At 37.3% G+C, this 15,728-nt stretch overlaps 1 protein-coding gene across 5 annotated transcripts in view; it reads left to right on the plus strand.

The window, feature by feature from the left end:
* LOC144218872 (high affinity immunoglobulin epsilon receptor subunit beta-like) overlaps positions 1-15,728 on the plus strand; it is a 54,478-nt gene that overhangs the window by 34,423 nt on the left and 4,327 nt on the right. For 3 of the 5 annotated variants that reach the window (XM_077748851.1, XM_077748854.1, XM_077748852.1), the window contains one exon: positions 5,515-5,571. In XM_077748851.1, the coding sequence (XP_077604977.1) occupies positions 5,515-5,571 (57 nt within the window). Of the gene's footprint in view, positions 1-5,514; positions 5,572-11,277; positions 11,352-15,728 lie in introns of those variants that run through there. The other 2 variants (XR_013331277.1, XM_077748853.1) reach the window with 2 other exon arrangements.

Below are 15,728 nucleotides of genomic sequence, written 5' to 3' on the forward strand. Positions count from 1 at the left end.
AATAATATAGGCAAGCTGAGAGTCAAAACTTAATGGTTGGGGCAATAGAAAAGGCTTTTAAAAGTAGTTTGGCAAAAACTAAAAGAAGAAAGAGCAAGGTACTATTGGCCCAAAAGGACTTTGGAGGAATTCAACAAGCTTTTCTAAAGAACGTGTAGTATCTTATAGCATGGGGTAAAATATTCACCTCCTTCCATTTTCTCACAGACCTCTCAATAATATCTACCTATCTCACAAAAATATTTTTCATTCATTCAGAAGTATTCACTAAATACCTAATGGGGAGGGGGGTAGGCTCTGTTCTGAATATTTCAGTTATAGTAGTGAACAAAACAGACCAAGACCCCTTCTCTTGTAAAGCTTACCTTGTAGATAAAGATAATGTATTAAAAGATGAAAAGGACTGTGGAAAAAACTGTAGAAGATAAGAAGGTATGAGGTGAGCACAGGTTGCAGTTTTCATAGGATATTCAAGCTTCATTGAGAAAAGACATTTGAACAAGGAATTGAAGGAGTTGAAGTGGAGATACCAGAAGAAAGAGTATTCAAGGAAAGCAGCCCCAGGCTGAGAGCAAGCCTGGAATGTTTACTGAACAAGTGGCCAGTTTGGATGGATTAAACTGAGCTAAGAGAGATTGGTAGGAAAAGAGGTCAGCTATCTGATAGGAAGTATGTTAATCTAAGAATTTGTAGTCATTATATGTACACTGAGTAACACTGAAAGCCATTGCAAGGTGTTGAACAGAGGAATGACATGATCTAAGTTAAGCATGAAAGAACCATTAAAATATCATCAAGGAACAAAGGTTAAAGCAAAGAACCTTTTAGAAGATCCAGTTGTAGTTATGCAGGCGAGAGAGTATAGTGACTCAAACCAGGGAGGTAGTAAAATGAAAAACTGATTCTGGATATATTTTTATACTAGAGCTCAAAAGATTTCCTGCTGGATTGGACATGGGATATAAAAGGAGGGGGAGAGGAAATAAAAGAGATTTCAAAATAGTGAATCAAACAATTAGAAGAATGCATTTGCTACTGACTGAGATGGGTAAGGCTATGAATTTAAAGGGAGTGGAATTTCAGGCATTCGATTTGGGTCATGTTGGGTTTGAAATCCCATTTGGACATCAAGTAGAGATTACCAAGTATCCTTCTTAGACATAGAGTCTTGAGTTTGAGAAAAAAATATAAATGTAAGGTCATTGGCACACTGATGGCATTTAATACAATGAGACAAGATGAAATTATCAAGGTGTTATCTCATCTTGTACAGATAGAGAAGAGGTCTGTGGCCTGAGTTCTGAGGCATCTCCACTATTAGGAATTCAGATTGAATAGGAGGGACAAGCAAAGAAAATTGAGGGGTTAAACAAGAGAGTATACTATCCTGGAAGCCAACTGAAGAAGACAAAAGTCCAGGAGGGAGAAATCAACTCTCATAGACTATAGATAGGTCAAGTTACATGAGACGAGACCTAAAATTACCATGGGCTTCTGCAACTTTGAGGTATTGTGTGATCTTGACAAGAGGAAGTTCATTGTCAAGTGGAGCTAAAAACCTTACTAACGTGATTTTTAAGAAGAGTTGGAAGACAGAGAAAGTTTAGAGAACTCTGAGTTGTCCTGCAAAGAAAGAAGAAAAATAACATGGCATTAGCTCACAGAGCAAGTGCAGTATATGTTTTTGTACCAACACAGTGATTAATTTAGTCTGTCCTCAGAGTTTCTATGGTAATCCAATAGGAGGTTGAAAGCATTGGTTACCCAATGTGCTGAGCCACACTTGATTTACGTATATGTACATGTCCCATTATTATCATGTTACCACAGAATAGGAAGGCCACCACTAAGCTTAGAGTCAAAAGTGAAGACACGTTCTATCCACTCCATCAATCGTTCAGCGACCCATTCTACAATTTCAATGGACTAAAATTCACTGATTATGTGCCCTTATTATCCTTAGCATCTTTACATATCAATTACTTCTGTTTATTAATTTTTAAACCAAATGCATGCATTTACACAAGTTATCTAAATTCAGTTTTGATCTACGGGGATTTCAATAAAGAGGCAAACAACCATGTGTAATTTTTTGCAACATATTTGAGACTTATTATGGAAACATGGACCACAGATACTTGCCGCGGTTGGCCATTAACAACTGGGCGAAATGAGGGAGGCTTCCCAGAGGGAGATGCACTTGCATTAGCAGTTTCTTCTCCTGGAGATGCTCACCTCCCACGTCCTGTTGCTTACTGTCAGCTGAAAGGTCACCTTCTCTGAGAGACCTTTCTGGAAAACCTCTTTAAGTTCACCCCCTAAGTATCCTCTGTCATATCATACCATTTTATTTTCTTCATATTTTGATGAGACATGAAAATCTCTGATGTGTCAAGGTCCCATGTTTCTGAAGAAGGAACATTCCCTACTGCTCTCATTACTGAGTGCAGATAGTCTTTTTAAATGCCATTGAAAGATTGCATTCATAAGTGCATTTTATACCAATGGGAAAAATTCAATTCTTGATACACAACTATGCACAACTATCTTTTTAAAGATTCATCAATTCATTTTTTTATGTTTATTTATTTTTGAGAGAAAGAGAGACAGAGCACAAGCCAGAGAGGGGCAGAGAGAGAGGATGACNGTCTTTTTAAAGATTCATCAATTCATTTTTTTATGTTATTTATTTTTGAGAGAAAGAGAGACAGAGCACAAGCCAGAGAGGGGCAGAGAGAGAGGATGACACAGAATCCGAAACAGGCTCCAGGCTCTGAACTGTCAGCATAGAGTCTGATGTGGGGCTCGAACCCACGAACCACAAGATCATGACCTAAGCCAAAGTCTGACATTCAACAGACTGAGCCACCCAGGCACCCCTCATCGATTCATTTTTAATTCAACTATAATTAACATACAGTGTTACACTCATTTCAGGTGTACAATATAATGATTCAACAATTCTATACATTACTTAGTGTTCATCACAATAAATGTACTTCCAATCGCCTTCACTTCTTTCACTCCTCCCCCTACCCACCTCCCGGATGGTCACCACCACTTTGTTCTCTGGGTTTAAGAGTCTGGTTTCTTTGTTTTTCTCTTTTCCTCCTTGTTTGTTCTGTCTCTTAAATTCCACGTATGAGTGACATCATTGTTGCAAATGGCAAGATTTCCTTTTTTGAATGGCTGAGTAATATTCCATTACATATATTTATATGTAATATAAATGATATATACTGGACATATGCTAATTCTGTTCTTAAGTTTTTGAGGGACATCCGTACTGTCTTCCACAGTGGCCACACCAGCCACCAACTTGCATTCCCACCAACAGTGCACAAGAGTCCCTTTTTCTCCACATCCTCGCCAACACTTGTTGTTTTTTGTTTTTGATTTTAGCTATTCTAACAAGTGTGAGGTGGTATCTCATTATGGTTTTAATTTGCATATCCCTTATGATTGGCGATGTTAAGCATCTTTTCATGCATCTGTTTGTCATCTGTATGTTTTCTGTGGGAAAATGTCTAACATGTCTTCTGACAACTCTTAATTAGATTTTTTTGGTGTTGAGTTGCATATGTTCTTTATATATTAGGGATATTAACCCATTATCAGATATATCATTTGCAAATACCTTCTCCTATTCAGTTGGCTGTCTTTTTTGTTTTGTTGAAGGTTTCCCTCACTGTGCAAAAGCTTTTCAGAAACAATGGTCTTTCCAACCAATGTCAGAAAATAATAAAATATTCAAGATAAGCGACTTATGGGTGTGATTTTTACATTTCAAAAATTAAACTGCAGATTAAATATTTTTTCGATGCTACTTTCTGTTAATAAAATAGTTTTCAGTGGCATTATAGTAAACATTCATGTGGGTGAACTCACTAAAATATAGAAGTGTGTATTTTCTAGTAATAAAAGCTCACACATTCAACAAGAAAGTCTTAAATGAAACCAATAACATTTTTTCTACCCTCCATGCCATAAAAAACACGTTAAAAATACTCCTTTATTCCGTCCTAAATACAGGTGTAACATTAATCCAATAACGATTCCCTTCCTCCATCACTTTTAAAAGAAAACCATGGAATTTATTACTAGGTGATTTTTTTTCCAGGGGCTACCATAGAGCTACAATAGCAATAGCCAAATTCTTCTCAAACTTCAATTGCTGTTTGAATGAGCTAAAAAAAAAAAAAAAAAGACAAAGACAGAGGAAAGAGAGAAAGAAAGAAAGAAAGAAAGAAAGAAAGAAAGAAAGAAAGAAAGAAAGAAAAAAGAAAAGAAAGGAGAACAGAAAGAAATTAGCTCAAATTCCTCAAGAAAGATAACTTTTAAAAAATATTAAAAGCTACATTACTTTTTGAGGAATCTAAAAATAATTGTGACACAAGTGGGGAGAGAGCCCTAACTTATTTCAATGAATGCTGTCTTCCCTAGCCATCTGATATATAATAGAGAATTTGACTGGCCTTTGGCTCCCTGGTGTCTGGGAGATAGTTTCAAGTCCTTGAAATTTTCCAAGTGAGAAGAGTGTCCGTTATTCCTGGATCACTTGCACCATATCTGAATTTTCGGAAGCTAATAATGCCAGAAAGAAACATGGATACATAACGAAACCCCATAATGAAATTATGGACAATGGAAGCTCAGGCAAGTTTCCTGGTTGGTGATATACACTTATGTGCCAGGAGGGTGGTGCTGAGAACCCAGAAGCTTCGTGCTTCAAACCATTAGAGACCTCACCCTGTACATCTCTTCATTTGACTGGCCCTGATTTGTATCTTTTGTGATAAAATTGTAAGTGTACACCTTCCTGAGTTCTATGAGTCATACTAGCAAATTATCAAACCTGAGACAGATAGTGGGAAAGCTTACATTTGTAGCCAGTTGGTCAGAAGTCCGGGTAGTCTGAAAACCCCCAGGCTTGTGGCTGGTGTCTGAAGAGAGGGAAATCTTATTGGGGAATGGGCCCTTAACCTGTGAAGTCTGAGCTAGCTCCAGGTAGGTAGCATTAAAATTGCATTACACTCCCAAAGCAAAGACCACCAGGACAGTGCAGGGAAGTGAAGGAGCTGGAGGCACAGAAAACATATAGGAATTTTAGAAATTCAGGCATTTCATCTCACACCTCATCAAACATATTTAAATGTTTTCACATCCCCATATTAAATATCATTTTGCTTTAAAAAATTAAAAGGCTTTTTATGATTCTGTTTTTTGGAAATTATCTATGAATAGCTCATTTAATTTGTTATTAGTTATACGTACTTAGCAATCATTGCGAATAGTTGGGAAATCTCAAGAAGTGGAAGAAATTTAACCTATAAATTATTTCCGAATGTAATAAAGTTGTTATGGATTCTAAATTTAGCAGTTAAGGAAGATGACATGTGTTACATTTTATAGGCTTCTCATTAAATCTGTTATTTTTTTTTAAATATTAATTTGTCAGAGGAATTTCTTGGAGGATAATGAAAAGGTCTTACATGTGTTTCTTTTTGTTTGCAGTATGTCGTATCGGGAATTTTTGCAATACAAGCAGAGAAGACACATTCTCCAAAATTGGTAAGAATGATTGAAGCAACTTGAAAAATAAAAATTTAACTTGTCAAAAACAAGGATATAAGTAAGGAGGGTATACCATTGCCTCTTAAGCAGTAGAAATTTATTCAAAATACTTAAATGTAAAACATTGTTTTATCATACTTTACAATATTTTTAAATGGATGTATTCCAACAGAATTCTTTGTTAATTTCAGAAAATGTTAAAATAATAAAGAATGTATGAAGAAAACCAGGAGATCAGAAGTGAAAATTTAAATAGGATACATCATTTATTTCAAATTAAATGTCAAACATGATAGAAAACATGTAAATGGACACCTCGAAGCAGTCTGAAAGAAAAATATGTGATTAAAGCAATAAATTAAGATTTTTTCAATGGCGTCTAGGTACCAGATGCCTCACTCAGAGTTTTTGTAGATTATTTCACAACAAAGCCTATCAGGGTGGTTAATATTATATACCCATTGTATAGATAAGGAAACTGAGATACCACGAGTATAAGCAACCACCTCTGGACCTAGATTTAGATGTAGATTGTAAGTGATGGAGTTGAACTTTGAATGCAGACCGCTTAGCCCAGAATCCAACATGGCTGATAAGATTAGCAGGAGATCAAATGCTTAGGCTAGAAAGGCTGGGGGTGGGTAGGAATCAGGAGAGGGTAAGCCGGAGGTCCTGACTTAGGATATGATAGTTTGAAAGTACTCCTTGAACTCAGCAAAACAAAGAATAATACATGATACTTATTTAGATTCACCCACCTATCTACCCTTTGTTTCTTTTCATTTCTTCCTGCAATTCAGTATTTCAATTCCTTTCCCTCTGACTGAGAAATTCCCCTTAGTATTAATTCTTTCAGCACAAACCTCCTAGACAATAAACTCTCTCAGCTTCTGTTAGTCTGAAAACAACTGTACACTGCTCTTGCTTTGAAAGATTCTTTAACCGTATATGGAATTTTAGGTTAACATTGTAGTTTACTTCAGCACTTTGTAAACATCACTCCATTGTGTTCTGGCTGCTGTCTTTGACATTGTGGAGTTTGTGAGCTTTAGTTTTGTTCTTTTTACCATGATGTGTCTGTTTTTCTCACACTACTTTTATAATGTTCCCTTTACCTTCAGTTTTCAACAAATTTACTATGATGTACCTAGATGTGGGCTATTTTATATTTATCTTATTCAGGATTAGCCAAATGTCTGTACCTATAAGGGGTTGAATAGCTGAACAGATACTTTTCATCAACTTTGGAAAATTGTTGGCCATTTGCTCTTCAAATATTGTGTTTGTCAGATTGCTTTTCTTTCTCTACTTTTGGGACCCCGGTTAAATATTTTCACTATACTCACATGTTTCTCACATTGTTTTTCCTTTTACTTCTGGTTTGGTTTTTTTTTCACTTTATTTTTATTTCATCGTTTTCTATTGCCCTTCCCTCCACTGACGCTGTTGGTTGTTGTGACTAATATGCAGCTATGGAGTGCTCTCTTTCAGTTACTGGAGTCTTCAATTCTAGAACTCCCATTCAATTCTGTTTTTAGATTCTAGTTCTTCTGTGACATTGTCTGTCTGTTCATCTGTCTGCTCCATTCATTCATATTTTCTTGAGCATATTAATAATAGTTATTTTAAAATTTTTATCAGCTTTAATTCTTTTTTTATGTTTTATTTATTTCTGAGAGAGAGAGACAGCATGAGCAGGGGAGGGCCAGAGAGAGAGGGAGATACAGAATCCGAAGACAGTCTCCAGGCTCTGAGCTAGCTGTCAGCACAGAGCCCGACGCAGGGCTCAAACCCATGAACCACGAGATCATGACCTGAGTTGAAGTCAGATGCTTAACCGACTGAGCCACTCAGGTGCCCCTATCAGCTTTAATTCTCATAACTGAATCACTTAGGGGACTATTTCTATTGGCTTTTTCTAGTCTTTTAAAATATATGATCCTGTCTCTTAACTTGTCTAGTTATTTTTGACTGACTGCCAGAAATTGTGTACAGAAAAGTAATGTCAGCTGATGTTCAGTCCTTCCAGAAAGGGTTCACCCATTCCTCCCCTCAACTGATAAACCAGGACCGAGGCTAGACGGCAGTTTGGATAAGAATCCATATAACTCTCATACATCTTCCACCTGTAGCACAGAAGCCTCCAGGGCTTGCATGGAGCACTGATATGTTTATAAGAAACCACTGCCCAGCCATCCTGATCTATGTTTCCTCAGCGCAATCACACGGTAAAAAACTTTGCTCTGCTTTTCAGATGCTTTCTTCTTACTTACCCTGTTGACCAAAAGAACTTCCAAATCTGCCTAGCATCTGAAGAGTATAACTGGTCATATAGCTGGCTCATTTCCTTGACCTTCCCTTTTCCACAGAAGCTTATCTCCTCAGGTTCACAATTTTATCTTTTCAGCCTTACAAGAACACCCAAAGCTATGGTGATTGATTCCTCTCTCTCCTAGAAATAACCTTCTGCTCAGGCAAACTCCGGAACCTCAGCCTCTTGCCCTGACAAATGCTCCCAAGGAAGAAATCATCTGTAGGACATCTACTCACCTCTCTGTGGTCTTCTTTTTCAGGATTCTTGGCCCCTGTATACTCTTCACGCCTCAGCACCTCTGATACTTCTATGATGCTTTTACATAGATGAAATACTTATGGAATTGTATCCTGTTTTTCTCACTGTTGTCAGAGAGAACATTAGCCTGCCATAAGCTTTGGCATCATACCAAAAGCAAACATCTCAATGCTTTGAGGCCCATAGGATCTTATTCTTCTTTTATATTTCTTATAATAATTATTTTGTCTTCTCTTTTTCTCAGTCAATCATAATAGGATTACATTATGTTTATTATATCAAAGGACCACATTTTGGGTTTTTAAATCTTCTCCTTTATGTATTTGTTTACTATAGCATTACTTTCTATTTCTGTCTTTATATATCCTTCTCTATTTCCTTTGGATTTTACTTGTTTTTTTTTTAATTTTTTATGTCTTTATTTTATTTTGAGAGACAGAGACAGAAAGTGAGTGAGGGAAGGGCAGAGAGAGAGGGAGACACAGAATCCGCAGCAGGCTCCAGGCTTACAGCTGCCAGCACAGAGCCCAACGTGGGGCCGAACCCATGGACTGTGAGATCATGACCTGAGCTGAAGTCGGACGTTTAACCAACTGAGCCCCCCAGGCGCCTCTTTACTTGTTATTTTTATAGCTTCATCAGATGGATGCTTCGTCAGATCTGTTCCAGCTCTCAAAATCTAGGGTGTGATCATTTCAGCATTATTCAGTTAAAACATTTACAATCTTTGATGTAATTCTTCCCCCAAAATATTACTTTGTTGTTTGACCATCTAGTGTTTCCTGAAATTCAGTAATTTATTTTTTTCTTTTCAAACCGTTAAATTGAAATTTCACACAAATGCAGAAAACATACAAAACACAAATATCCATATCAGTGAATTATCACAGAGCGAATGCCCAAGAACTCCCTTTGAAATCAAACATACCAGAAGCCCCCTTCATGTCCTCTTTCAGAAGCTTTACCCTCTCTTCTTTCTAAAGGTAAATATTATATGACTTGCTAAATCATGGCACATAAATATAGCACAGCTAAATGCATATGAAAAGGAACTAACAATAGTGACTACACTATAATGAGAATGAGTCTGACGATGTTGAACAAACAAAACCAAAGAAATTAATAATTAACCAGTAATCAATGCACATTGCATTATACATGTATGATTAATTATATTTAAAATTTATACAATGCACACTGTATAATTTTTAAAGTTCAAAATTTACCTCATTGTCAGAAATGGAAATTTTTATGGGATTTTAAAATTTTCATTTTACATTTATGGGCTTAATTTTTTTTTTTTACAAATAGTTTATTTTCAAATTAGTTTCCACATAACACTCAGTGCTCATCCCCACAAGTGTCCTCCTCCATGCCCATCCCCCTTCCTCCCCACATCCATCAGTCCTCAGTTTTTGTCAGCATTCAAGAGTCTCTCATGGTTTGCTTCTCTCCCTTTCCCTCACCATTTCCCCCCTTCTTCTCCCCCTTGTTCCTCCATCAAATTCCTCCTAATCCTCCTATACGTGCAAACATATGATATTTGTCCTTCTCTGCCTGACTTATTTCGCTCAGCAGAACACCCTCAAGGTCCATCCATGTTGCTACACGTGGCCAGATTTCATTGTTTCTCATTGCCATGTAGTATTCCATGGTATAGGTAAACCACATCTTCTTGATCCATTCGTCCGTTGATGGACACTTAGGCTCTTTCCATGTTTTAGCTATTGTGGAGAGTGCTGCTATGAACATTGGGGTACATGTGCTCCTATGCATCAGCATTTCTGTATCCCTTGGGTAAATTCCTAGCAGTGCTATTGCTGGGTCATACGGGAGTTCTATTGTTAGTTTCCTGAGGAACCTCCACACTGTTTTCCAGAGGGGCTGTCCCAGTTTACATTCCCACCAACAGTGTAGGAGGGTTGGGCTTAATTTTATTTATTTATTCATTTATTTATTTATGCGTTTTCTAGAATGAAAGTATATTGTTTTGTTTGTTTCACTTTTTTGCCTAAATTCCAGTTAGTTAACATATAGGGTAATATTTATTTCAGGGATAGGATTTAGTGATTCATCACTTACATATAATACCCACTGCTCATTGCAAGTGCCCGAGTTCATATCCATTTTATCTCATAGATGATGAAAATCAAAGAAATTGGCAGATACGTAGGTATGTACAAATGAATAATGACTGTATAAGATTTTAAAAACAGCATTTTGTAAATTCCAAAATACACAAAGAAATAGAAATACACAAAAATAATGTACAGGCTGAAACAGAGGTAGAGTGAAGTGGTCTAAGCTCTTTGCATTGTCTAGACAAATATTCAAGTACCAATCACAATTATGCTTTAGCATTTAAGAATTTTAAATTGAAGGGGGGGCACCTGGGTGGTCCAATCGCATAAGCGCCTAACTCTAGGCTTCGACGCAGGTCATGATCTCACAGTTTCTGAATTCAAGCCCTGAGTCGGGCTCCGCACTGGCAGTGTGGAAAAGTTCTCCTCTCTCTTTCCTCGCTCTCTCTCTCTCTCTCTGCCCACCCCCTGCTTGCATGTGCAGTCTCTCTAAACAAACAAACAAACAAATAAACAAACAAGAATCTTGTATTGAAAGAGTGAATGAGGGGCGCCTGTGTGGCTCAGTCGGTTAAGCGTCCGACTTCGGCTCAGGTTGTGATCTCACGGTTCGTGGGTTGGAGCCCCGCGTCTGGCTCTGTGCTGACAGCTCCTCAGAGCCTGGAGCCTGCTTCAGCTTCTGTGTCTCCCTCTCTCTTTGACCCTCCCCTGCTCACGTTGTCTCTATCTCTCTCTCTCAAAAAAATAAATAAATAAAACATTAAAAACTTAAAAAAAAAAAAAGAGTGAATGAAATGCATGCATGCAACATAAAAAAAGCATGGAGTCCTCTTGGAATCCTGATAAATGTGGAGATTGAGGCACCCATAGAGTAACCTGTGATTCTAAGATCAAAAGTCATTATAAATCATCCACTTTAACATACTTGCCAGTAATGCAGACCAACTTCATTGCAACTTGTTTGTCCCACAGTCTGGCTAGTTGACATTTTGTATCTCTTGCAGTTAAGGTACACCATAACCTTGAACAGCCACAGCTCTGTCTTTGCAGGGATTGACCTATTTCTAATTGCATTTGAAATTTTATTCTTTTTACTGAAATAAGTGAAGATTATATGGATACAGGTAAGTACAAGATTTTGTGATTTTTTTTCACAATTAGAGACATACTTTAAATTTGTGTGTAAGTGAAATAAGAGTACTTTGGTGTTGGACCGATGTGGAGGTGGTAGAAATTATTAACTCACATTCAGCGTGACCACAAATATGGATTCAAACCACTGAATGAATCTCTAAACCTAAGACCACCAAAAATTCAAGAAATCAAAAGAGAACAATACATCAAGTAAAATAACCAATATCTACAGTTATAAGATTCAGATGAAGGATACTGGTGAAGAAATGAAAACCTTAAATAAATAGATAAATTTTCTTTTTTTTTTTTAATGTTTATTTATTTTTGAGAAAGAGAGACAGAGCACGAGCAGGGAAGGGGCAGAGAGAAAGGGAGACACAGAATCCAAAACAGGCTCCAGGCTCTGAGCTGTCAGCACAGAACCCGACACAGGGCTCAAAGCCATGAACCATGAGATCATGACCTGAGCTGAAATCAGACGCTCAACCGACTGAGCCACCCAGGGGCCCCTAGATATCTTTTCAAAACAAGGATAGATCTGAGACTGGCAGACTCATTGACTCAATGTCCTAGACTGTGCCTCCCCTGTGCCTTTTACAATGCCTAGAAATTAATAGATACCTAATAAATGTGAGTTGAATGAATGAATGTTCTGTATTAAACATCCCCCTGAGAGTATTCCCAGATTAACATATAAAACATTCCAGAGAACTGGTAATCAGAAAATCTCTGGACACAATTGTCAGTCCCCTGAATATGCCATAAATTTACCCTTTCTTGACACAGCACTAACCATTTGATTTTAAACTAAATATACTGGATACATAAGTTGAAATGGAAGAAAAGCCAGCATATTGATCATTGGTTAAAGCTGCATGGGAATTCCAGTTTCATAACTTTAAGAAAGTACTAGTATGCTGGCACTTGAGGAATTCAAAGGCCTGGTGGAATTAGTACAACAAAAAGAAGTCTGATTTTTTCTTTCGGCAAATTTTCAAGATGACAAGAGAGTCAGGGCAAATAGTCACAATCCAGGATTTTTACCGTCATAAACATTGTCAGCATTTCTGTTATCTTAGGACTTGATTTACATTTTATGACGCCATGTGTATTGTTTGCCTTATGGAGTAGAATCAAGTTCTCAAGAATTCTACCTGGGACCTATCAAGTGTTTATATTTCTTTTTCAGTGACATGACAACATACATGTCCTTTCAGTATGTACATGAAGGCTCTGTTTTTACAGGTAATAAGAATAAATAAAAAACACTTGAAAATACTTGATTGAGCAAATGGCTGATAGACCTTAGAAGATACCACTTACATGTGCACAGACACAAAAGATTTAGAGCAAAGATGTGGGTAGAGCACAGTCCATACAAAGGTCAGCCTGCCTCACCCGCTGGTAGTTCATTCTGTCACACACAGTGACTGAACCTTATCAAGAAAATTAAAGACAAGAATGTTTTGATGACTGGTGGCTTTTCATGGCTAAAACTATTAGAGATATATCCTAAGAACCGAAACCCCGGAGGGGCAGAGAGAGTGTAGAGGAAAGGCTCTAGGATGAGTTGTCTAATACTGGAACATGCCATACCGGAAGTTGTACTGTGTCCTCCATTCCTAACATCACCACTTGTGCATAACAGGTTCATTTCCATATACCAGAAGTCTGAGACTTGGTAAATATGACGTTCAGGGCTGGAGTGTCAGACTTGCAAGCTCTGAGACCAGGAAAAACTACAGCCCTTTCCTTACGGCAGACCAATTTGGAAATTACAGGGTCTTAGTTCTCTTTTTTCCCAAGAGGTTTCCCTACAAAAATTTGCCCATATTGTCCCCAGAATCCAACTCTGTCTACCAAAAGCTACCAAAACAAACAAGTTTTGTCAGGCCCTTGGGCACGTATTCTCCTAATGAAGCCATTTTAAGTGTTCAAAAAAGGAATCAGAAAATATCAGTAATTTACTGAATCTTTCTAGACCAAGAAAGAGCAGGCGCTTCTATTGATAAAAACATTTTCAGCTTCTTTCCTTTCTCTATAAACACACAGCTACATATTTTTCTGATAAATTTAACTCAGGATGTATATATAATATATACAGTATATGTAATAAATCATAAATGAATTACTTACTTTTTAATATCTTATCCTATTCCACATAGGATTTGAGAGGGTTTAAATAACATGTAGAGTAATGTAATTAAAACAAGTTTAAAATGAGTATTAAAAAATGTGTATTAGTCTATCTTGTTATAAGTATATAGTATAGTCATATATTGGCTTGAGCCATATAATATTGCTGATATTAGACTGATTTTGACCTATAAAAATGTCAGTTTCATATGGTTTAATCCAATATATTAAGCTATTCCAACATATGTGATTTGGAATATGCTCCTCATGAAATTATTAGGAAAATAATAATGTAAATATGTAGGCCTTAGGAGCCTCCAAATTACTGAAATTGAGTCACAGTATTTGCCTTAAGCTTCCTGTTAAGCAAAGTGAAAAGGAAACTCCATCATTACATGATTATAATGATCCCTCAGACAGCAATGTTTTAGTGTCTCATAGATACAGAGGTTCTTATAACAGTACTTTGTTCTGAAATTCATTACTTGGGTAGAGTTTCGTATAATATAGTAGAGTTCAGTATAGTAGACACTGTGTCATGAGGTGGGTTAGCAGGTAAACTTCATGAGGGCTGTGGTGGTCTGTGCCTCAAATAATGCTACAACTCCGGCATGTAGGGCAGAACTGGGTACAAAAGAGGTATATGTGAATTATACACTACTTGTGACTAGTCAAGTTTCCCACAGTGAAGGCTGGACCATTTTCCTTACAGTTATTTCTTATTAAAAAGAAAAAAAATCTTTTAAGGAAATATACTAGGGAAACTCTGTAGGAACTATTTCTATAAAGAGCTAAGAAACTGTGGACCAAGAATGGCACTTCTTAGTGCTCTTGCTAAATCAAGGGATACAGGCCATAGAGCTGAGGGATTAATGATGCTGCATATACCAAACAATACTTCATAAATAAATCTTGGGTCTTTGATAGGAATTGATTATCAGACCATTCTCAACTATATGTTCTTCCGGATTTACTAAAACTTGAAGATATTTGTAATGGCATAAGGACAGTAAAAATTAAATAAGCAGATAGTAAGTGTTATATTCTTTTTTTTTCAATGTTTTCATTTATTTTTGAGAGACAGAGAGTGAGCAGGGGAGGGGCAGAGAAAGAGAGGGAGACACAGAATCGGAAGCAGGCTCCAGGCTCTGAGCTGTCAGCATAGAGCCTCATGCGGGGCTTGAACTCACGAGCCATGAGATCATGAACCTGAGCCGAAGTCAGATGCCCAACCAACTGAGCCACCCAGGTGCCCCAGTAAGTGTTATATTCTTTAATGCTATGTGAAGGCCAATGTTTTCACACAGATGAATGGCCAGCCCTCATTCTCTGAAACAGTTACAGTGATAGCTAAGACTTCTATTTTTAAGTCTAGTCCAGCACATAAATCAGGTTCCAAATATTTTACACTGTAACTGTTTGAAAATACCTTAATTGGAATATTTAGGGGGGAATTATTTCACCCAAACCAGACTTAAGGAGATAATAACACTCTTTTTAAAATTTTTTGGATGGGGCACCTGGGTGGCTCAATCGGTTAAGCGGCCGACTTTGGCTCAGGTCATGATCTCACAGCTCGTGGGTTCGAGCCCCACATTGGGCTCTGTGCTGACAGCTCAGAGCCTGGAGCCTGCTTCAGATTCTGTATCTCCCTCTCTCTCTGACCCTCCCCTACTCACGCTTTCTCTCCTTCAGAAATAAATAAAACATTAAAAAAATTTTTTTGATTGAAGGGTCATAACTTCCTAGTCATCTCATGGGGAAAACTGGGTGTAAAATTATTCAAAAATTAACTAAAGAGTGCTCATTTCAGCAGCCCATATACTAAAAACCATCAATTAAAAAAACTGACACTTAGGAAATATACAAAATTAATAAATGAAAATAATGAAATTGAAAGACATTTACCCAAATTAATCCTTTTGTTTTAAAATAATTTATATCAAATATTCTCAGTGGTAATCATTATTTAACACAACTAGTTATCTATGAAGGCCACTCCTGCTTTGTGACTATTAAACAAGGTCATTCATATTTAAGAGAATTCCTGTCCTCTACTCCAAGCAAAGTATGCCTGCAGATCTTCCAGAAGGTATTCCAGTTAATAGAATATCATTTAAAACCCAAGAGGGCCGCCTGCATGGCTTCGTCAGTTAAGTGTCTGACTCCGGATCAGGTCATGATCTCACAGTTCATGAGTTCCAGCTCCGGGTCGGGCTCTCTGCTGACAG

This window comes from Crocuta crocuta, unplaced genomic scaffold (genome assembly GCF_008692635.1).
Source record: "Crocuta crocuta isolate KB4526 unplaced genomic scaffold, BGI_CrCroc_1.0 scaffold323, whole genome shotgun sequence".
Lineage (NCBI taxonomy): Eukaryota > Metazoa > Chordata > Mammalia > Carnivora > Hyaenidae > Crocuta > Crocuta crocuta.